Source organism: Tinamus guttatus, unplaced genomic scaffold (genome assembly GCF_059628265.1).
Source record: "Tinamus guttatus ecotype Peru unplaced genomic scaffold, ASM5962826v1 Tinamus_guttatus_pri_ptg000602l, whole genome shotgun sequence".
Lineage (NCBI taxonomy): Eukaryota > Metazoa > Chordata > Aves > Tinamiformes > Tinamidae > Tinamus > Tinamus guttatus.
This window is the reverse complement of record NW_028289136.1, coordinates 368,291-393,396: the sequence shown is the minus strand read 5'-3', so window position 1 is coordinate 393,396 and position 25,106 is coordinate 368,291. Positions and strand designations below refer to the sequence as shown.

The window sequence follows — 25,106 nt, the reverse complement described above, 5'->3', positions numbered from 1 at the left end:
TGAGATTTTATGATAAGCTAGACATCAGTAATTCTAAATATCTTTAAAAGGAATTGCATTACTCCTATCTTCTCATCCACATTCTGTTCCACAACTCAAGGTGAGGGGTCCTCGGTCTGATAAAGATCAATGTGCGAGTGGAATGTTAAGAATTTTTACACTCCTGAAGATAAACCTTCGGATAACTGCAGCAACCAAGGCTGGATTCTCAACTGCTGTGAACCAGCATAACCCATTTAACTCCAAACACAGCAATACCAGATTTGTTCCAACTGAGGATACAGTTCCAAACGCTTTGTAGCTCCTTACACTGGTAGTATAAACATGTAGCTTGTATTTTAACCAAACTTTTTCTAATGTTGCCATTAGCGGTTTAAAACACAGATAAGTTCATGTAGACATGCATCAAGCCCTAAGCCACTATAATACTTGAAAGTCATACTGCAAGAAGCATAAAAGCAAGAAAACTCTCTAAGGATAATGCTCTGAAAGATTCTCCTCTCTCTTAGAGCAGACATGAAAGAACAAACCAATCACATATGACAGAGGAATTATGTCACATAATACACAGCTGAGCAGTGCTTGGCTACTCTGAAAAACAGGATAGCATGAAAACATATCCATATCCAGTTTGAAACGAAACAGGAACATGGAAATTATGGAAATACTCCAAAGAAGAGATTCCAAAATAGGCAAATCTGCACCCAATCTGCCTACACAGTCCTGTCACAGGAAATGCCTTGCACTAAAGAATAACGGACCATTTGCCTGTAAATCTCTAGGGCATTATATTTAGAAGTCACCCAAACATAGGTGTCTATTCTTTCTTCAGTTTACCTGAATATAGACCAGACCTATAGCAGTAGGTCAGCTGGAGCATTCTCCAGGCTCCATTGACTGTATTCATTAGTACTCATTAGACTACAATGGGAAACAGACACTTAGAAACAAGCAGAGATCTAAATTTAGGTGTCTTAATCCAGTACTGACTCCCACACTCCATGACTCATTCTTCTCTCACTTTTATCTGGCATTCAGCTCTTAGACTCATTAAACTCTTAGACTCTTAGACTCAAAGGTTTTCCATTTCAGCATTTAAGGAGGCCTGCACAAAGAGACACCTCCTTAGTACTTGGTAACATGGTTTGTGAATCTCAAACTAGACTCTTCATAACAACATGACTAGGAAAACAACAGGCAAAGGATAAAACCAGTGAAGGAGATTTAAACTGGATTTAAATATTAAAAATACTAGGAAGGCAATCAATGCAATAGATCATCTAAAGAAGTTAGAAGATCTCAGTCATCAGATGTTTCCAAGAAGTTATCAGTCAGAAATAATTTTGGGAAGTTTATCCCTCATCCTGTCCTAGGATGAGAAGAATAGACCAGAATCAACTCCCTCAACCCTATGAAAAACAGCTATGCCACAGCACAAAGCCCACAGAACAACTGGAATTTTGTCCAGGAGTTTCAATTGTTTGAACTCATTATTTTAATTCACCAGATCTCAAGCTGAGTTTGTTTTGTTCAACAACATTATTCCTACAGTGATCTGGCTTGGCCTAATTACCTTTCACTGTTTACTTTAAACAGTGGTGCTCAGTGTCACACAGAAATTCCAGTGCTCCATGTTTTAGTAGATGTTTGATGACATGGAGAAATTAGCCTCATTCAAATACATCCCTTCCTTGTACCAATGTCTGCACTTTTTATCCACAGACAAAACTTCACTGATAATGGACTAGATCTTCACATGGCAGAACTCATGGAGGCTGCTTGTCCTGCAGCAGAGCTGGGCCTGTTTGAGACAGATATATATCTGAGAAAAATGATTGAGCTTGATGATATGGAAACACAGCTATGATGTACATGTGCTATAATCTGGACAAAAAAATAGCAAATTCTGTACCAGAGCAATGAGAAGAAAATTAGGAGGAGGTCTTTCCTACCATCTCCTTGGGAGTCAAAAGGAGAAGGTAGGGAGGTAGGAGGCAGAAAGAAGCGACTTAATTTTCTATCTTCCTCTCAGCAGCAAGGTGACAGAAGGCAGAAAAGCAATAATAATGTTTTCTTAACTGGCAAAACAGACAAAGAATAAATCTGAAAGTGAAGAAAATGGTTAGCTGCCTGTAATAATAGATGATTCTCCAAGCCACAGTCTGAACTTTAACTCTTTACTTAGACAACTGTCTGTCAGAAAAAACAAAGATGACTTCTTCTCAGGAGGCTGGTCCATGTACACAAGCAAGCTCAGGAAGGGCAACAGGCAAGAAGAATGTTCTCTTTGGTTCTGCTTGAGGAAAAGGGCTGGTGGTTTTCATTTACTTACCCAGAAACATGAATCAGCAGCAGCATATAGAAGACAAAGAAAAGGTTGTGCGTGTACCAGAAGATGTCATAGTTTGAGAACCTGAAAAGAATAAACCATAGATCAATGCCATTTCAAATGGCTTCACCCAGAAACACTGCTAATTAAAAACAGATCCATGGACATAGATCATTATACATCAGTCATGCAGAACAGAAAAAGCCCAGTTAGAAATACACACACACCATATTTACAAGCTGTTAGAAGTCAAAAAGAATAAATGACTGTCACAAAAGGAAAAACAAGAAAACACATAAAAGAAAAAAGGTCAGGGAAATACAGAGCTAGCTGGAGAACATTTCCTAAATTAGGAGATTTCTCTGCTTTCATAGATCCCATATAGTGCCTACCAGATTCTCATACATAAAATGGTTCTCCAGCCTCCTGACTCCTAATGTAACCTCCAACCTCTTTACAGTGAATATCTACTTGCATTCTCCCTATCCCAACACAGAGCTATAATGTTTAATGTTTCACTACTAAATACAATACAAATAGGTAGAGCAGACAGCATCAGAAGGGATAGCAGAAGAGAGAAACTTTTAGAGTATGGAATGGAAATAAGAAAGATATATATCAGGTTTATATTAGAAAGATGTATAACAGGAAAGAGAATTGGAACAAGGAAGCAAAAAGACCACAGGCAGGAGAAGTTTCAGGAGTCACATATGTATGTGTGTATCTATAGATATATAGATACACACACACATATATATATAATGGGGTTCCGCAACTGGCACTTTCAGAAGGAACAAGGGGAGCTTTACTAGGATGAGGATGGGTGAAGTGGAAGAAGGACTTCCTTTCATCAGTGTGTTTTTAGCAAAGACTGTTTTAAGCCTGTTTTTTCCCCTCCATTTTTTCTTGAGTAAAATGTCACACACGCACACGAAGGAAGTGAATAAGTTAAAACGTTCCACTTAATAGAACACGTATACAGTTCTTCATACTATAAAGCATGGCAGAAGAGTCCTTTTCAACTCTCCCCCCAAAAAATAACAACACCTCTACCTTCACTAACAAGCCAAAACATTAAATAAAAGACAATCTCAACTCTTGAGTATGTAATTTAAGAAGCTACTCTTCAGACATAGCTAACTCCTTTTCATTTTTTTTTTCCTCCTACAGTCGTTTACATAACACTAAATACACCTGTTTTGACACATCTGCAATGTACGCTACATCAGTTGACGTCAATACAGGACTTATTGTTTTCTTTCTTAAGTCAGAAAAGAGCATTAAGATAATCTATTTGTGGGCACACCAAGAAAAACATCCAAGAAACAGTGATTCTAATAACTCTACAACATCACAGGGCTTTGAAAACCGTCCTGCAACCTGTTCCTTTTCCCAGTCACCACTCCGACACTTTCTCCTCTTGGAGATTCCTCACACCACTTGTAACTACCTACATCCCGTTAGGCATTTCAATATCAGTCACATATCAGTATCTGTAAGGAGTTTGGGAAGAGATTATGTGTAAAAGGAAACTAGAGGATGTTGCTATGGGGAGTGGGAACATGATGGGGAAGCACAGAGGGAATGCCATTTACTCCTGGATCCTACATGGGCCTTTGTGCTCTGGATTAATTTGGTTTCTTGCAGAAAACAACATCAGAAGCTAGGTCCTGAACTAATTCAATGGGATCTTGAGTATCTTTTTTCAGAAAGAACCCCCTTTTTTTTTTTTTTTTTTTTTTTTTTTTTTTTTAACTTCCAGGGATAGAAATTCAATCCGAACTTCCCAACTTCTGAGGTCTGAGGGTACCCTTGGCCTCCCCTAACCCCCAAACAAAGGGATATAGATCCTTGAATTTCACACTGTGAGGAACATCATTTTCTAATATTTTAATCCTTATATGATTCTTCTTTATCTATATCTTTTCTAAACTATGCTACATAGAGTATTCTGTATGCATGTACTACAGTAAAGAAAAAAATATTCAGAGAATTAAATATTTCTTAGAAACCCAAATGCCTGAAATTTGGAGAAAAAGTTGAGCATTTAATTTTAATTTTGATTAACCCACTTTAGAAGGTGAAGCTCTGCAAGAGTTAACTTATTGAGAAACATATGAGAAGACAGCAATTCTTTCAAGGGGATATGGTAAACTTACATAGTAGAGTTCTGACAAAAATATTTTTAACTCTTTTACGGATAGTTTGGAAAAGGAATATATACGTGATAATTTAAAAGATGAAACTGAAGACAGACATATTTGACTATAAAAAGAGATGGCATTTTAAAACCTTATATTTTAATGTTCCTTTACACATACGATTTCCAAAATTGGTAGTAATTGTTTTCAAGGGAAATGCTCTTGAACATCATTAAGTTGATAGATAGCAGGGTTACTTTTGTAGAGATAGCATCATATGTCAACTTTTATCTGCATGTTTACATTAAAACAGCTGTTAAACAAAAAATGGTGTACTGATTCACAGATATAAAGCAAAAATTTAGAAGCACTTTCAAAAAACACTCACTTTCCCCTTTTTGACTGACAAAATGAGGACAAAGGTGTCTCTCTTCTCTGGGAGCCTATGTGTTTTCACAAAACATGCAGAAGATTAACATGATTTTGAATTCTGCATTTTTACAAAATCTACCACCATGGGCCAAAAAATTAAGGGGTAAGGAAGGCATTCATGATAGAAAGATGCACATGGCAGCTTGTCTTCTTAGAAAAACAGACTACAAAGACAATCTTGAGCCACATGCTTGAGGGAGAAGTGAGAGTAAAATTTCTAAATAAGAATTAGTGCTAGAATAATAGGAGATTCTTTTGATCTCTTCAGGGCTTTGATTTTGGCTAGATGGCGGAAAGACTGGAAAACACTTGCAGTCACAGTAACCAAAGAAGGAAATAACATCCATGCAACCTGGAAAGCTGAAAATCTTTGTTGCATGAACCATAAAATTATTATTTCCAAGGATATGTTTGCAACTACATAATTTTCCCAATCTTTAATAAACGCTGTTCATTTTTCTACTTTTATCATGGCCTTGGAGAAAACAGGACTTTGTTCTGGCACACTGCAGCAGTGTGAAGTAGCTGTTCCATTTTTCCAGCTTCCAAAATTGCCTTTCATTTGCAAGCACTGCCATCTGTGTGGACTATGCACTGTGCAACCGTATCTGACACCTTGTGCAGCAGTCTTCCTGTGCTTCTGTAGCCTCCATTTCTTTCTAAAGTTCCTAATTCTGGAAGGACCTTTCTTTAGGAAAAGTGCACATTTACTTACTGGACTGTTTTTTTCAAATAGCACATAACAATATTTCTACTTAGGAAAGACAGCCTAGTTCAGCAAAGTTCATAAATTCACATCTAGCTGATATCAGAGGACCTACTATTGCATTTGAAGTTAGACATGGAATTAAAATAGCCCATTTGTTTTTTGAATCAAAATGACATACTCATATAATTAGTCTTTGACTTCAACAGAGACTGCTGTAAATAAGTTTTATTATATCTTCTGGTTGCAGAATCCAAGCCTACAGAAGGTTACTATCCTTGGGCTAGTTGGGCTAGATTCTTCAAAGAACTGGTTGCTAAATTATACTACAATATGTGTTCAATAATACTGGTGCAGAACAGGAGCCCAGTGGAGGACTAATCCTCTAGGATTTTCAGCATTTATTCTGAGCCAATAAAATGTTTCTGTTTCCATACTCTAACTCTGTAAAATATCATATCCGTTAAATATAACATATTTGAGAACCAAAAGCAGAGCTTTAGAAAAACATTCTTCTTAAGTATCTTGATTCTCTTTGGGTTTGCTTGGTTGTTATTGGTTTTCTGCTTTTTATTTTTGTTTGTTTTTGTTTTCATTTTTTTCCAAATTGCACATTTACAACTGAAAATCATGAAGATAATATTTATCTTATTTTTCTTCCAACGGCCTTAATTTATGCATTGGATTGCACTTTCCACATGCTTACTGTCTTGCTGTACAAACAAGAAAACAGAACTGTTCAAATTTTTAAAGGTTTATATTTTTAATTGAGTGTTTCCCTTAAAAGGCTTTACTTTTTTTTTTTCTGAAGGCTATTTGTTTAGTTTTTGAAACCTTTTGAATATAATATTTGCTGGGCTAATTTAACTCCATGTTAGTAAAAAAACGGGCAAGATATTTTTAAATATTCTTTGAAATACTTCTTGCATTACCTTTCCTCCAATCTGTATGAGAACATGACATTATTCAGCATAATAATCAGATTATGTCTTACCTGATGGCATATGTAGAAGCGGTACACATTAGGAATAATACTAATACCATAATGACTCCAGTCAGACCTGGAACTGAAACAACGACAGAATGATTTACATTTGAACTGTGACAAGTAATATTTGTACCCTATAACCTAAGATATGGAATTTATTAGAAATACAATTCATGATTCAATCACATTCTTTCATGAATTTATTTACTGATGAAAAATCATTTATCAAATACTAGAGAGCACTTGGTGAAAAGCAGATATATTTTCCACCTTCTCAGAGAAAAACATCTTTTTCCTTATTCTTTTTCCTATTTCCTTATTTCCTTATTATTCATCACAAATTTCTTATTAGTCTTTTCTCCCATACTTCTTTGCTCATAACATTTATCTCTAAGCAGGTAAATAAGAACAAATTCTCTGTTTTCTGCAAGACAAGTTTTGAAATGTCTTTTTTTCTTCCAAACTTCAGAACCCTCCAGAACACTACAATTAAAAACCTGTTCAGGGACAGAATTTCAAGCAAATCAATTTCTATGCAAGCTGTCACTATAATTGTTTGCCAGCCCATTTCATCCTACAGTGAGAAAGGACTGAAATTATTCTCCATGGCATTGGACCACACTTCAAATTGGTGCCTATAGAGGAAGGTCTGTGAGAGTGAGATACAGCCAGCAAAAACATTAAGGTCTGGGCTCATGTGCTCCACTACAGACTCCCATATTAGAACTAGTCTATCCTGTGCTGCTCTTTTAGTCCAAGGAGATAAGGATTTTGAGGGCATGATTCAGCTCATCCTTAAGTAGCAACCTGCCCAAAAAGTACAGTAAACCATCAGCCTAAAGACAGTTAGGCAAGTAAGTTAGACAATTAAGAACCTAAAACCCATGATTTCATTCCATCAAAGTATTTTATTTCTTAAGGAATATAAACTGTTAAAAGTTTTTAGGCATAATAATACCTGCCTGGATGCCACCCTGTGCCACATGCTCTAGGTGTCCCTGCTTGAACAGGGGGGTTGGACAAAATGATATCTAGAGGTCTCTTCCAACCACAACCATTCTGTGATTCTGTGATAATCCTTTTGTCACCCAAAAATCCATGAATTTAGTTTTAAATAAGTTAGTGAGAGCAATATCCATGTGGAATGTTAAATAAATGTCTTCTTAAGTGAATCTTAATGTTAAATAAGTGTCAGAATAAGTGTTAAAAAAGTGTCAGAACCTAAAGGTCTTTCACACTTTCATGAAAGTTAGCATCCAAGAGCCACAGATTTTTATGGCCTGGGATCTTTTTCTTGATCACATCCTACAGATAAGAACAAGAACTTTTTTAAAAAATATATATTATTTGCGATTTTAGACTCTTCAGTGAGTCTGAATTTTTAATACACTTCTCAACACCCACTTGCTGAAAAATAAGGTTCCTGAAATCTGATACATCCCAAATCATTACTCAGTTTTGCAAATGCTTTGAAAACTCCTGGTAATGCAATCGATGGATACTTTGCCATGGATTTCACAAGGAATTTCATCCCTTGGTGGAAAGATTGCAATTAAAACAGTTACAAAAATACTGTGCATTATTTCTGTGGACTCGTTCTTCGTTTGTTCTTTCTAAACCTATTGGTACAGTCTGCAGTCAATATCCCCTAACACAGATGCTTCCAATCCAATTGCAGTGCAGTGTTTGAGCCAGCTTCCTATGTTGTCTCATGCCACAGCAGGTCACCTTTTAAATGCAGTTCTGAAATTTTCTTCTTCATTAAACTGTAAGTACCAAATCACCCACAGCCTTGCCCAATTCATCCATTCATGTTTACTTTTTTTCCATCTCCTCCCTGTACCTGTCTCTCTTTTGCTTCATTAACTATAATGTAGAATATTTATTTCTCCCACAGTTAGGAATCTCCCACAGATTCCTTCCTGGACTGATCTGTAAAGCTATCACATTGTAAATGCTTCCAACTCCTTATTTCATCTCTCCATTGTGTTAAAATAGAAAATAAATCCAGTCCTGAAATGTTAGGGAACTGGACTGTGCTTTTTTACAGTATCTAGTGTAGCAAAATCTTGGACCTTCCCTGGGCACTCCTACAGTACAAACAGGAATTACAAGTCATCAGGATAGGAAGTGATCGAGCTCATCACACATTTAATATGATTTGGAACCATCCTTTCCTGCAACAACACACTCGCATTTTCAAACAGCATTTGCAACATTTTCCTGACTGTAGGCAAGTAAAAAGAGTTCCACCTTGCAGGACTACACAGATTGCGAGCTGTCTCCAAAAGGTGGGAGAATATTTGATGGGGCATCTCCACCAAAGTCTTTCTTCTTTATCCAAGCTGCTAGATACAGTTTTACAGCTCTTACTCCTAGGAAGGAGTAATCCAAGTTATCATCTTCCAGCATTCTACCACTGATTTGCTAACCACAGCAGATACCCGACCTATTTTCAGTTAGGATTTAAATGAATTTCTATCATTTCAATTTCACACTTCCTCTGCTCTTACATGATCTTGATCAGTGTTTTCAGAAATTTCACATAGACTACTAATAGCATAGACTGCTAATCCTAGTAAGCCTGCTTAGGTTCTAGACAGATCTAGAATCCCACTCAGCAACCCACTATTTAGCTTAATTACTTTGGTTCTTGGCCCAAATGCTAGCATGTCAATATTTCAACATTTGATCTAATTAAATGTGAAAGACAGATAACATCAGAAAGGACCTTAATCTGTTTGAGAAGAATTATAGTTCAGACTTGTGCCTACCCCTCTGCACCTAAATGTTCCTTTCTGAATTTCTGCACTAAAAGTGTCTTTGCTTGGTTATTTTTTATGAGTACTGAAGTCTGATTCCCATGTAAAAGTGTAGATTGCTCTGAAGTCAAAGCTCTTAAATAAACCAGCTGAAGCAAGTGGACTGCTTTTTGTTATGGTTCTTTTTCTAGAAATTGGATCACTTAGAAATTTGCTTTTCAAATCATGCAGAATCTCTGTTTGAAACTAATGATTTTCAACTGATTCATCTGTGGAAAAACAGCTTTGAAGATGTTGCTCATCTTACCATAGGGGTTTATGTAACTCCTCCCTCCCAACTGTTGGATAAGCAAACCCGGGTTATATTAATACAAATAATACAACTCATTCTAGCTGAGTTATAATAAATGCAACACAGAGGATCAAAATGCTTTGTCTAGTGAAAGACAAGCAGCAAAGTTTCTCATTCAGTTTTGCAACAGGCTTACCAGTAGCAAAAAGAAGTTTCCTTGGATCCTGAAAAACAGACAAAAATATGTGATTTTATATCCGTATGAATTATGTAATAATAATAATAAATAGCTCATAAATTTCATGTGCTTGCTAGCAGAAGTAACCACTAAATCTGCAGGAATCAATGTGGTATTTGGTAACAGATTACACAGATTGATATTTAACATAAACTAAACCTTTAGCCTTTGAGTTCCACCAACTGAAGACAATTATAATCTGTTGTGAAAAATTGGAGCTCAGATAATTTTACAGATATTTAATTTTGAAAGACTAAATTCATTCAGTTAGCTCATATCTTTGGGAGGACAGAGAAGAGCAGAATATAGAGAGGTTTTAAGTTAAATGGAAGATAAGAAGAGATTATTTTACTGCCAATTATGCCAACAAGAGACCTGCAGTAGATTTCAGTGAAGCAGGACTGAACACAAAGGAGGTAACAATACCAAATATGAAAAGGTGGAAGTAGAGAAGATCTTTGAGAAGGATAAGAGGGGATACATCAGTCTCACAGAAAACTGTCTTACTCCTCCCGAGTCCTAACTTTGTTACTAAATCCATTGTGCAAAGCAAAATGCCTAAAAGCCTAGTACAGGCTGCCATAAACCCTCTGGTATGTTCCTGCCTGAGGAAAACTCCCACCATTGCTCCGGATGAGTCCAAGTCCATTTGACCACTCCTAACATAGACAGTTAAATTCAATCCAGACCTCAACACAGTAGTTGACGTTGGTATGTCTATCTTCCATTAGCTCTGTGGTTAGATCATTTACTCAGAAAGAGGGAGACCTTGGGTGTAGGTCCTTATGAGTCCTGACTGACTACTTTTCCAGGAAAAGATTAAACTGGGGCAGGGCCATTCTCTATGTTTCCCAGTGAGGTTGGTAGAAAAGAAACACAGACTTGAGAGTAGAGTGAATAGAAGCAGATGAGATACTGATTGTAGATCGGCAGAGAAAATCTCCTATACTCTGGTCTTACTCCTAAAATCTTTTAATAACTCTCCAGTGCAAAATGCACTGGACCAGGGGCTAGCACTCTGCTATGTCTTCAAGAGATCTGCATCAGGGGCAGAAAAGCCATCCAAAGTATTTCATAAGTAAAAATCATCTTGCAGTCCATCTCACACAGACATCTAATTCCGGCTCTTAACATACCCACTACAATTCCCAGTGAAAGTCATGAGAAGTTTAAAAGTGCAAAATCATTCTTAAAACACAATATCCTGTAATATTCAGTGTATGCAACATACATGTTATATACTCAATACTGCAACTGCATAATTTATTTTTGCAAAACAGCTGCAGAAGTGACTCAACCGGGGCCACCTAAAGAGCAGAGAGAGAAGCTGAATAAAAAAAGAAGCACAAGGTGGAACAACTTGACAACAGCATCACCACCTCACAAACCAATAGGTATGGATTATGCTCTCTTAAACAGAATGGCTATTAACATATGCTTCAGAATGGACATAAATATATCCATTCAGAATATATCCTTTCACAATGGATATTAATATATATTAATATTTCCAGGATGAAATAAAATCACAACAATCCATGTGATGCTGTATTTTCAGGGCACAGAACCACTAGCAGTGTATACACCACAGAGCAACTGAATATTCAATTAACTACATATTTAAAGTACAAAGTTTAATACAAAATATAAAAGGATCGATGCCTTACCTCACCACGATAGTTTGCTACATTTAGTGCCAGAAAGTCTTCACTGTAGTTCTCAGAGAAGTTAAGAGCATTCACCAGATGAGCAGCAACATGTAAGACTAAAAATCAGAGTAAAGATGAAGTGAGTAGGCAAGAGGTAGACATTGTTCTGAACTGCTAAAGAAAAGCAGTTGTCCAGCTACAAATACATTACCTGCATGGGATGCATCAAGGTCTAAGGATATACATAGATATAGGTATGGGTATGCATGTATATCTATATATATAAATAAGTGAGAGAGATTTGTGGCAGAAAAAATTATAGATTTTAAGATTTTTTTTTGCTTTATAGAAATCATTTCTCTTGTGAAATGTTCATCTGAGAGACAAAGATGACTGCCAAAAAAAATGTTACTACTGATATTTTGAATGAGGTATTTGCCACCACTACTTCCTCTCCTGCAGGTAAGCCTTTTCCATCTCATATTTCTAAGGTCATGTGTTACAGCAACTTTTAACCTGACATTATATAACTGCTTTTTTAAGAACTGGAATTCTAAGGAAAGCCTCAGCTCTGAAATGTAAGTCTGCAAGTTTAAAGGAAAAATAAAACAAAAAACACACACATCTGAGAACACAATCACAATTTATAGCAGGGAAGCACAGAGCAAGACTACCCCCAAATGTACTCTAAAAGAAAAAACACAAGATACTGCTCTGTTCAATGTATTTCCAAAATGAGCTGTTCATCACAGTTAGGTCTTACCTGAAAAGATGCATATTGTAACACCACATGTCACATGAAAAGTTTTACTTTTATCTAGAAGCCTTCTGGTTTTCCTGCTGACAACCTAATAAGAGAAGAATTCAAGCAATCTCTCTTCTAAAACAAAGCAAAGAAAAAAAGATACTAACAGCAACTGAGGTGATTTAATAACAATATTAGATTTAACTAGATTAAATGCCCATGCAAGCCCAATACCAACATTTAAACACAACCGCATCAAGACAATGAGGCAAATTCAAGGTCTTGATGAAGAAATTCCAGATGATTCATTATTACATAGATAGCCCATAAAAAGCCCATAAAGTGATGTTTCTTCTTGCCTTAAAATTTATGAATTCCATCACTACTTGTTAAAAAGAGTCATTGATTCTTAAGTTAGTAAGAACACAGGATGGAGACCTATTTATATTTGCAAACATATGTGTATCATATTTTATATATATATATAATATATATATATATATGACATATATATACACACACACACAGATATTCCCCAAAAGCTTTAACTCTATTTCTGCCAAAGAAATAGAATCAAAAGCAACTAAAATTATTTAAAGAACATGGATCCTCTTAGCTTTGCCAGGACCATTGTTTCTCCCATGATAACTAATACATGAAATTGGATGGTACCTGCACTCCGCAGGCACATATTGCATAATTAATAGGGCCATAACTTTTTCTTTAATTATTTTTAAAATAACCTTCTTAACTGCTGTTCTGAAGCTGGTTCTTACCTTCTGTGATCCTCGGAGGAAGGCCAAGAGAACACGGCACATTGGTAAAAGGGCCAAGCAGCAATTGAGATTGAGGACAGATGCTGAAGCTCTGCTAATACACAATCCTAGCTGAACAAATATAGCAAGAGTTAGATTGCAGGGAGAAAAGGTGCTGCAACTGTTCAGATGCCAGCATTAAACCTCCTTTTGTTTGCTTTGACCATGAATAACTCCCATGTTCTCCTGACTCATCACACTACTGGGGTTTCCTGATGTTTTACATGTTCTGGAAAAAGAGCTCTACACACATCATGCTGTCCTGTTCTCTGGAGAGCCAATATCCAGTCACACTATCCAGTGCCATATTTGGACCTAAGGAAACCAGCTTCTCTTCAGTTTAATGACTCAATAGTTGGCAATTTTAATGAATTCTAATTTCACAAATGCTTTTACCAGTATATTTGGAAATTATATAATTAGAACAAAAATACTTGTCAAATACATGAACAAAGTACACCTTAATGTCATAACCCTGTATTTTGTTATCTTATTGTATTCTCTCATTCATTTATAGATTCTAAAAGAGTTAACAACTTGCCATTGTTCTCCCAGTTTTTAGGAAGAATTAACATTTTCCTAGGTTTTATAAAAGATGCTTTTAGACTGTCAACAGATTTCTAAAAAGATATTTTTATGATGTTCTCTAAAACATAAGTTTTTTAACCTCAACAGAAAATTAATACCAAACTGTTGTAGTGTTGCAAGATAACTCAAATGCTGCAAAGGTGTATGCATGCTGTGAATATATACCAGATATATATGCAAAGTTACTGCAGATATATCACTTTTCCAAAATTATACTTTATGCCAAAAAGAGAACATTTGTTATATTTCAGAGAAGGTAAAAACAATGAAACATTTTCATTATAATCTTAACTTTCCTACTGAGATGAAGAAGAAACAAAACTGGAGAAGAACAAAGAGATTTCATATTATTTGATATTCTAAATGTTTGCAAAAAGTATTAAAAATCCTTTTATATTTAAAAAAATGCAATTGTCACTCCTTGTTTTTCATTAACTTAGCTATGCCACAGAAACGGATGAATATATAAACCAGTAAACACAAAATAAACAAGGTAACTGGGATTCAGCATGCCTAGCAAGAACCCAAGCACAACGGCGTGACAGCACAAAACATCAAAACCACCACATCCCAAAACACCATTTCATACAATAGGAGAAGCAGCTTTGGAAAATTTCCTGCTTTAAGAGTTTATGACACATATACCCCATCTTCTCTGCAGTACATCCAGGCACAAAATCAATAGGCAAGTATCTCCATCTATGTCCCTTTTCTCCTTTGGCATAAGGTATTACTGGGCAATTCGATCCAAATATGAGGGGCCTCCCCACCAGGCTTTACATTATGAGTTTCTATAGCACAAAAGGGACCTTCTCTCAAGGTTTTCCTACCAGAAGTGGGAGGGATTACCTACAAGATGTGTGTTCCCTGCCTTGCTCTATGCCATGTAAAAGGTACCATCCCTGCACAACACCCGTTGAGCAACCCCCACTGAGGGGCACCAAGAGGGACTTTCTTAACAGAGGAATTAGCAACCTACTGAGTTAAACGAAACAGGAGTAGAACGAGCCACGCCATGCAGTCCATTCCCACTCCACAGCCCACCTCCACTGCTTATTCCAATGAAGAAGTTAGAAGCCAGTCCTTTTCTTGCGCAGAACCTCCTTTGCTTCTATTTTATCTGTTTACCTCATACCCTGTTTACATGTGCCACAATAAAAGTTTATTTCCTGTCCTAGAGTATCAACTCTTCAGATATTTGGCAGCTATTAATCATGTATTTCCTCTTCAGTTTTCTCTCCTACAGACTAAAACTCAATTCACAAGTCATTCTTTGGAGTTTAGATCATTCTCCCATTTTTTCTCTGGACTCCTCCAATCGGTCTAGATCTTTCTGTAAGTACAATGACTAAAACCAAGCACCAGTTACAATAACTAGAACTTCAGCAGCTGAGTTGAGATTTTACTAGTACTGAATACTGAATGTCACTGTTCCAAAGTCTGATTATTAATAATAATAAAAAAGATGGTGAATAATCACAGTAAATACTTTTCTATCCTTGCCTACATTAGCCTCAAGTGACTTTAGAACATCAGAAATATTTTTGGACTATCGTAGAATACAGTAATACTATTTAAATGATTGGATTTAATGACAAGTAAAATGTATATAATGTGCAGCCATACTGCACATAGACTGTCTCTATTTTCATTAATTATTCTTCCTGTAAACGGAAGCTAAAAATGAGATGTATGTCTCAAGAAAGCAATTAGTTCAAAAAATATGGTCATTAACAGCATATAAACATTTTTATTAGAGCTTGCTGATAGGTTACAGAATTCCAGCGATTAAATGAGCATGGCATGAAAAGTACAAGAGTTATTTAGAATTAAAGTTTACACAAAACTTAGGAGTTAGCTGAGCCACTCTAATGTACCATTTGACTACACTTGACTAATATCTAAAGCTGAAAAATGCCACCATACAAAGTGTCACCATGTCACCATTTAAAGTCACATACTTTATGAAGGAAAGTAATATGAAAAAAAAAAGTGTAGTAATTCTATTATATGATTTACAGGACCACAGTTTCACAAAATTTTTTGTTGCCTTTGAGTTTAAACATATACTAGGCAAAGTAGCAGTTATCCAAGACTATTTTTATTGAGCACAATTATTCTTCTTGCAAAACTTCAACAAAATAGTCTAGTTTGGATTAATCTATAGCAGAGTTACTTCTATGCTGTACATTATTAAACAAATGAAATAACTTCATGTAAGTTACAGGTAAAATAGGTAAAATGACAAGCATTTTAACTGGTACAAAAAAAAAAGAATCAATAATAATGATCAGGTAAAGCTTAAGAAGACCCTTCAGCCAGCTCCTCAAAGCCTTCCTCAAACCCAGTGAAGAAGGAAAGGTGGCCAGAAAATTCTCTTTTTCAAACTAGCTTTATTAAGATTTATTTTTTATTTTTTATTTTTTTATTTATTATTTTTAAAAAAATTTTAATTTTATTTTTTTTAATCTACCCTGGTTTGCCCATCACTAGTTTTTCACTACTTGCCACACAATCCCCCTTTTTCAAGAAATAACGACTTCATTTCATGGTCTTTGAGTGCTGAAGAACTTGCAACATGTATCTTTCAAGGATCAAGTGACTACCTGGATGGCTAAGGGAAGAAGCGGTAAAGGGAGGAGAGGAATAATAGTCATCCTCAACTGAAATACAAGCTTTTGTGCCACAGTGAGGTGATCAGTTTAAGATGCTGCCTTGCTAATCTTGCTTTGCATAAGAAACTGCCCTACTGACTTTGCTTTCTGTTTTGGTTGTTGTTGTTTGACTATGTTATTTAAAAAATATTTATTTATATACAATTCCTATGGAAGAATGCCCTTATATTAATTCTAATTCAATGTTATAAGCAACAATGCAAAGGGGAGAGGGAGGAAAAGCAGGAAATGACTTCTCAGAAAAAATGCAGGATATTTTTAGGAAAGTGTGATTCAAATATTTGGACACAGAATATCACAGTTATTCATTAATGGTTAGTTTTAAAGTTTTACTCTGAAGAAATAAAATTGGATATTTTGCTCCAACAAGCTCATGAGCAGTTTAAAAACAATGGTAAACATACAAATTTAGCAGTGCTTAGAATCACAGTTCATGCAAGATCTGAAAGTATAAAACAGTACTAAGTTTTCTCTTAATGTATATCCAAAGGCTTAAAATATCCCATGACATTAATTCTTTCCAAATGGCTTCCAAAGAGTCTTTTTCTAAACTTCCTTTGCGTTGCCTGGGTGCCATAGTAACAAATTAAAATAGTGGATTGTTGAATTTTTAAACAATAGTAGAAGAGTTTTTTTTTTCTTTTTTTTTTCTTTTTTTTTGCACCAGGGCAACTCAACGGTTCTAGAAGGGAATAAATATCCTCAATAACTAGCTAAGAAATGAAAGAAAAATTATCCTCTTCTATTCTTGAAGAGTATCATTATCTTGAGGGGAAAAAAGAAAGCATGTAAGCATCATGTGAAATTGCTTCAAGAAGGTCAAAAAGAGATAAAAAAACAAACTCCCAAAACATCTGCTGCATACTCTTCTACATTACATACTCTTCAATACAATCAAATCTAAGCACCCCAATAACCTCTTTCTGTGCTTTGCCTACCCAGTACAATACAAACTTCTGCTCCGCTGCATGGAGGGGCAATAGGGCACAAGGAAACTAAAGAATTAGCCAAATTCACAGAGATAATCTGTGGCAGGTATAACAGAGAACTGGACCCTCTACAAAGCTAAAGCTTTCCTTTCCAGGCAATCATGAAGCAATCACAGCATTTTCCTTCTCCACTGCAGAAAAGGGCTCCAGTGGGAATGCCAGCTCTGCAGCTCTCGCTGCCCATGGTCCCCCAATGCTCATGACTCACTCCAGACTGCACTAATGCAATGCCCAAAGCAAGACCGAGAAGAGAGGAGTCATTACATGCAGCAAAGAATGAAGAAATATCAAAAATCCTCAGCTTTTCTCCACATCTAGAAGTAATCCTTCCCTGATTCTCAAAGTGTCTCTAACTACAAGCAACAACCCCAACCAAGTCTTCGTGCAGAAGACATACCACACTCAGCTCCCCTGTAGACCTTTAATATTTTAAAGCTTCTGTGGTTCAGAGAAACCTCATAAGCATAAGCATATGCTCATAAGCAACATGCTGCTCTGCAGACACAGCTCAGATACCACCACTCCAAATCAGTACTGGAGAGCTAAAAAATAATGATTTGCATAGGTAGAACAAACTGGGCTATACAATGTCTCTTATCTTAACCTAAACCCCTTTTCTGAAATAGAGTGTTCTTGGGTTTGAACAAATAAACTAAGATGAAGAACAAGTCTGAATAATATAGGTAGCAGTTATTCCTCTTAGGTCTGCCAAATCTCCCTGGATATCTACCAAGTAAACCCAGCAAAGCTGAAAGGAAAAAAAAAAAATGTGAGAGCAGCAGAAACCCACCAGGACATTTGCAAACTCCTATAAAATGTTCATTCGGTATTGCTCCTGAACATGGGAGGTTGCAAGGTTGGAATCCATAAATCCCATCTTCTTATACTAAGAATTAAATCAGAACCCAACTTCCTATGCTAAGTTGACTTCGATCTTACACTGGCACACAGTAATCAGAGTCTTTCATTATAAAAAGCCAGAAACATCAGAAGTGGACAATGACGACATTGTCAGTTCCTTTTATGAGGTAACGGTGGATCTGCCCTGCTCTAGTGAAAGTCGATATTCCTCATATTTAGGTCATGTTCTCATTGCAGTCTCTATGTGTTACAGGTGTTCCTCATTCTGACTTACTTTAACCATCACTGGCTTTAGTCAGTGTTGCTGAATTAGAATTTTCTTGTTTGTTTGTTTTGTGGCAGGTGAATGATAATGCATACAGACTAGAAGGGGTTTAGGGTGCCACTGGTAAGCTTATGCTCCTTATGTAGTCACACCACTATTTCTTTCCAAAAGGTGACATAATTTCATACACCAATTAGCAAAAAGAGAATGAAGGGCTGATCCTGCAAAATGCAGGACCCTGCAAAATCTGAGCAGGGGGTGGTGGGCTGCATGATCTCCAGAGGTCCCTTCCAATCTCAAACATTCTGTGAGTACAGATGCCTTTCACATGATCACTGCCACTTCAGTTGGGGGAAAAAAAGACAAATAAATAAAAGGAAAAAATGTTTTAGTAAAAATAGCAAAAAAATCTATGAGCAAACTGAAGGCAAGAAAAGGTCTGGTTCTAAATTCAACAGGATTATCAGGATAAAACCCTGAGCTAGGACATTATAAATATACACATTTATGTAGCTTCCATAGCAACATAACAACCATTTAGTAAACATTTTTTGTTGCATATAACACCTTAAAGAACAAATCTGAAATACTCCAGTTACAATACAATTAAATAGTTATTATAGAGAGGTTTTGAAGTCTCCTTCTCTGGAGATCTTCAAAACCCGCCTGGATGCCACCCTGTGCCATGTGCTCCAGGTATCCCTGCTTGAGCAAGGGGGTTGGACTAGATGATATCTGGAAGTCCCTTCCAACCTCAACCATTCTGTGATTCTGTGACTGTGTGAACAAGAATACAAAGAATACATACAATAGGCTGAATACCCTAGTTATGATACAATTAAATAACAACAGTACATTAAGGAAAATAGAAGCTCAAATGCACAGCTCCCTTCCGTGCTTGGATGTGTGGGGAAAACAGATTACCGTGTGGTTGCACAAGGATTAGTGAAAGTAGAACTTGGCTTCAATTCGCAAAATCTTTATCATCATGATAAACTAGTAAAAAGACAAGTGCAGCTTACTGGAACACCTGCATTATATTTCAAGCTGTAAATAAGGAAGATATCACCTTAATATACAGTAATGTACTGTAAGGAGGCAGTAATTGTATAGCTAAAAAAAGACAGGAAGCACTTTCCTTTTTCAGTCACATTTTCAGTTGTGCAGCCCTTTCCCAAAAGGACCCTTCCAAGGATGAATTTTCTTCACTTTTATCTGAAACTCAGAAGCTTATCTCATCCATTAATATCCTTTTGACTATATTAAAGTTATCTGAGCACAGGCTAGAGAGGGCAGAGAGAGATAGTGCCTTTTATGTGATGACAAAATAAGTCCAAAGCTTTTTCCATTTTTGGGAAACTCAACCAGCAGATGACAGGTATTCAGCTTAATGCTGTTACAAGCAAGATTTGAGTCCTGTCATAAGGCCAGTACTGAACATGGGACTGAATTTACTGATGTTGGTCAGATGTTGGTCAGATGTAACCTTGTTGGAAAAAACAGCCATGTTAATGCGAAGGGAGAAAACTGGCAGTATGCAAGGAAATGAATTATCTCTCACCCGGCAGAGATAAAATCTCCAACAAGGAAGACTCTAGAGTCATGTAAGTAATCTATTAATCTTCTTTTCTGTAATTCAAGCCTACTACATTGTGCATGTCTGAACATGAAGAAAATATTCCCTTCCTCTTCTCATAGGTTTAAGAGTAAGCAGTGCCTGTTGTAAAGAACAGCTGTCTCCACAGATTTCTCTACTTTAGGCTAAACAATGCCAGAAGTTTATACTTAGTAAATCATGAAAAAATGAGAGAATTTTTATTTGAATTATGTTCCTGAACCAGAGGCAGTGAAAGAACTGATAGGGTAAGACTATGAGTTGTATTGCTGCAAGCAATTACTTCTCTAAAGATGATACTTCAAGGTTTTTCAAAGCAAAAATTTTGGAAAGGGGTTTACATCTCCCAAGGTTCTGGTTTATCTCACACAGCAAGAACCACAGAATCATTCAGGATGGAAGGGACCTTCACAAGTCCAACCTCCTGCTCCAGGCAGGTTCAAAACCAAACTCAGAGTAGGTTGTTCAGAATTTTACCCAGCTGGTTGAAAGCCTCCACGGATGGAGATTTCACACCTCAAAAGGAGTACTTGGTCTCCTCAGTAGGACTCAAATTTTTTCAGTAGATCTCAAATTGAGCAGAGTAGTGATGGTTGACACAAGGAAAGTTTACCCACTAAATTTCATGGTGTGCAATATGCCTAAAAACTTGTCCTAGCACTTCAATGTCTTTGACTCCTGTTGTGTTCCTCCACAGCTTCATCACAGCTGAGAGAGCAAAAACTCCTCAGTATACCTCATTGAGAAACAGGAGTTTGGGTTTTGTCTTTTAATCAAAAACTTACAAAAAATGCCATTCTCTTTTGCCCTTAATTGTTGACTGCCTGGAAAAGAAGCACACATTTAGGAAAGTATCTGTAAAAAATCATCCTTTGAAGACAAAAAGAACCTAATCATTGAATTACAAATGAAGAATTTTCACCTAAATATCAAAAATTTTAAACACTAGAAAATGGCACAGAGAAAATGCATGTCACTCATCCTCCAAAAGGAGATTGTTTACAAATAAGGGCCATGAAAGGGCCATGTGGCTACCACATAATGTAGAGGAAGAAGAACAACAAAAATCCCCATGGAATGTAATAGCAGCTGCAGTATGGCTGTGCTGCTTGTTTCCTGAGGATACTAAAATCAGGTTCAGTTTTCCATCCCTTGCAAAACAATTTGTATAAGTTAAACACACATCCAAATACATTCAGGAGAAGGGAAGAAACTAACTTCAAAATCTACAATATACATTTAAACAAACTGCAAAAAGTACATAGCAAGAATCCTTTGCCATTTTTAATGTGTCCAAGGCTTTTAAACTAGTTTCAGAACTCAGACTGAAAGAATATGAAAGAATATGAAAGACTTAGCTGCTCACTTTCCTCCTCCTTTTAGAGTCTTTAAATTCCTTTGGTGCATTTCCACAATTGCAGATACTGTGTCAGAGGGATTCAAATTGCATGGCCTCCTGGTTCTTATCTACTAGTCAAGACAGTGAGGCTGTTTCTTGAATCATCTATCAGGTTCTGAACCTGCAAGTGTGACTGTATTAGGTTAATTCGTATGTTTCTTTCATTCTGAAATATAAGAAGATGGCCCAAAACGCTGGTACAAGGTGGATGCCTTGTGAATCAAGCGGAACTGTGCTGATTGATACCAGCTGACAACGTGGCCCAAAGTGTTGACCCAGGAACATTTGCTTTTATAAACAACCCACTTGTTCTACCAGAAGCAAAAAACACTTGTCAAATGGATGCACCAGGCTGCAAAGCCATTGCAGATGGTAAAATTAAACACATTTTCATACTTTTTCTATCTAAAAGTCATCATAAAGTATTTAAAAGTATTCATTCCTTTTTTTTTTTTTGCACTACTGGCTAAGAATCATTTCTTGAACATACCCAAGTGAGCCATAAGAAGAAAAAGAAGAAAAGCTCATGAAAACTTATGGAACTGGCTAGGTATGGCAATGATATGAATCACATGGAAAAAAAATACATATCCTGGATATACCAAGCTAAAACCAAATCATTTGCAGAGGATTGACACAGGCTATGTCTTAGTCCTGTGTAAACTTGTCATTGAAGTCCATTCCCAATTATGGCACATTGTTACATGCTACTCATGCACTTTTTCCTCGATTCTAAGATTCTGAGCAACTCAAGAGCATTTTTCAGAATTTTTTTAACTCGATCTATCTCTTTGATAGATTTCATTTAAAACAATTGCAACTAGATAGTTATCATCCAAGGATAACCTCACAAAGCAGACCTAAATACCACCCACAAAAATTATCTTTTGGGTTTCTTTGGTAGTGACTGGAGATGTTGCTAAAACATAATGGTCAAATTCTCCATTAAATTCAGATCCTGGGACTCTGTTTTTAGAAAGCAGAACTTAGTAGATTGTAAACTTAGATAGTTTACAATCATTTACACAAAACATTGGATCTCTGAAGGTGACTGAAAAGATCTAAGACTTAGCAATAGAGTTCCTTCAGTATATATGTATCATGATAACTGGATTAGGAAGAACTTGCCCAAAAGGACCCATAAGCTTGGCTAAGGTTTTGATGACAAGAAGTAGAGCTTCAGTGTTTGTGTTCCTGTGAGCCTGTCAAATAACTGTCAACCACAGATCAGTCTTGATTTTTGATTCAACCTACTTGATTTTTTCCCCACTTTGCAGAGTAATAGAGAGTCTGGGTCATCTTTCATGAGCAATTACAATTTATGTCTTCCCTTCTTCCCCCCCAAAATAGTAACATCTGTGTCACTCACCCCTAACATCTGATGCAAATAGTAGTATTGCTGCCCACGGTAATAGAGCAGGAAGGTTTTCCAGAAGAACCATACATTGAGGGAGAGCCAGAAAAACTAAAGTTGAAAAGACAAGAAACAAGAGGCACTAAGTGCAAGTTACACGTGCAAACTTTTCAATATTAATTTCCATCATAAAATGCATGTAGTTCCATAAAGATTTTGAAATGCGACGGGAAAGTAAACATTTAAGACAAATACTTGAAAGCACTAAAAGTAACAGCCCCTAGGTGAGAAATCCCGGCTTTCAGTGACCTTCCCCAACCTTTACCTTTGCGGTGGGGACTAGGGGGAGCTCACAAAGCCTCATGCCTTCACAGCTCCCCCAAACCCTCAGCTACGCGTTGCATGGGAGACTCAGCGCGGAGACACGAGCAGCGACGAGACAAAGAGAGAAAAGGCAGGAAGGATACGGCCCCCAGGAAGGGCTGTCCTGTCCCCCCTCCCAAAACAACTTTGGGAAAGGCTCTTAGCGCGGGGCAGCCCCGGCGCTGCCCGGGGCGCCGCACACACGTGCGCCCGGCGCCGCGGGGACCTCGCGGCCACCGCGCCCGCCGGGGAGCGACACCGGCCACCCCGGGGACGGCGGCACGGAGGAAGCCCGGGGGCAGCATCCTACCAGGAAGAGGTGCTTGCTGCCCTCGTTGCCCAGCCAGCTCCTCCAGGACAGGGCCATGGTGCGGAACGCGGGACGCGGGACCCGGGCGGCTCGCGGGGGGCTCTGCGGCCGCCCCCGCCCCGCGAGCGGCGCTTTGGCGGGGGGGGCAGCGGAGAGATCGTCCTTTTCAGCGGGGCCGGGCCGGTCCTCCCCTTCCCCACCCCTCGCCCCGCTCCGTGTCTTCCGGCCCCGGCCCGAGCTCGCCGCGCGGCGGCTCCGCCGCGGCCCCGTGTCCCCCTTGTCCCCCTTGTCCCCCTTGTCCCCCCTCTTGTGGGAGGAACCTGGCCGGGGTGCCCCCCCTCGGGCCCCCCGGCTGAAACGTGATCCCGAAAGCGAGGGGGCAGCGGGGGGAGCGCTGCGCGGCGGCAGGAAACAAAGAGGCGCTCCGGGAATCGGCTCCTGCTGCTGCTCCTGGGAAGCTGCTCTTCGTGAGTGACTTCTTGGGGTGGCGACGGGGAAGGGGCCTTGCGCGGTGTATTGAGGTTGAGATTAAGGAAAAGCTTAAGGAAAAGAACAACAACAAACTTTACTGGCAGCTTTTAAATACGACATCCTCCTGAGTCACGGTGTGTTGCCCATGGCTTCTCCCGGTAGCAGCCGTGAGGACAGCAGAGCCAGGCTGTTCTTCTGGGAGATGCCAAGTGCAAGGAGTAACGCAGAGAAGTCCAGCTTGGGCTCCTCTCTTTCTCTCATAACTGGAAAAACTGCTGGTTTTTATGTTCTTTGTGAGTCATGGGCCAGGATCCAAAGAAAATCAGGGGTAAGCTGAGTGTCATCTTTTTCTAGTTCCGTATAGAAATGAAAGCACTGCATGGCCCATATGTAGCCCTAAGAGTAGGGCTAGGGTCTGGCTTCTGTGCAACTCAGCTGGGGGCATTTGGGCTGTGGCAGCAACCTGGTATTAGAAAGTGGCAGGATTTCTTTAGCTGTTACAGTTACCAGGTGAAGTTTTGGAACAACAGAGCAAAGGGAAAACATATATTTTGAACTGTAAAGTTCAGCAGAACCACTGTTTGATATAAAAGCATTTGTAGCAACAGAGGGAAAAAATACTGTTTATTCATCTTTTTCGCTCTTTCCATTCACTTCCTTGTTTCTGTTGGAACATGACAAGAAATGGAAGCTGCCTACACAGAGCCAGATGACGAAACTCCTCTAGACAATCACATCAAAGATGGAATGACAGCAAAAAGCTTGTATGAGATGTTGTTATGCCAAATAACACGGGGCCCTGGCCAGAACTGAGGCCACAACAGGCACAAGCAAAACCAAAAATAATTTGCCCATGCCATATGCTATCCCTCAAAATACCCATAGAAACGCCTCAGAAAAATCAGCTTATGCAGAATTTGTCTGCCCACTCACATGAAGCCCATGACTCACTCTCCAGCACTGTGCTTCACTGCCCACCTACCAAGCCCTGCAATGCATGCGGAGCATATGACTCACGCTCCACAGGCAACACTGGGTTCTACATCATTTCTAGGTACAGAGCAAGGAATGTGTTTTTGTAGAAAAATATCACTCTCATTCTCCCTGGAAAGAACTAAG

The 25,106-nt window shown here is 38.0% G+C and overlaps 1 protein-coding gene across 1 annotated transcript in view; it reads right to left on the bottom strand.

Moving 5' to 3' along the window:
* The window catches only part of NOX4 (NADPH oxidase 4), a 94,441-nt gene extending 70,852 nt beyond the window's left edge, over nucleotides 1-23,589 (bottom strand). Inside the window, exons 1-8 of the mRNA XM_088534926.1 lie at nucleotides 23,517-23,589; nucleotides 22,859-22,954; nucleotides 13,059-13,169; nucleotides 12,301-12,385; nucleotides 11,556-11,653; nucleotides 9,847-9,874; nucleotides 6,603-6,675; nucleotides 2,333-2,413 (exon numbers count right to left, since the gene is read on the bottom strand). Coding sequence (XP_088391052.1) covers nucleotides 2,333-2,413; nucleotides 6,603-6,675; nucleotides 9,847-9,874; nucleotides 11,556-11,653; nucleotides 12,301-12,385; nucleotides 13,059-13,169; nucleotides 22,859-22,954; nucleotides 23,517-23,573 — 629 coding nt within the window. The 5' untranslated portion in view covers nucleotides 23,574-23,589. The remainder of the gene's footprint in view (nucleotides 1-2,332; nucleotides 2,414-6,602; nucleotides 6,676-9,846; nucleotides 9,875-11,555; nucleotides 11,654-12,300; nucleotides 12,386-13,058; nucleotides 13,170-22,858; nucleotides 22,955-23,516) is intronic.
* Between the last annotated feature and the right edge of the window lie 1,517 nt (nucleotides 23,590-25,106).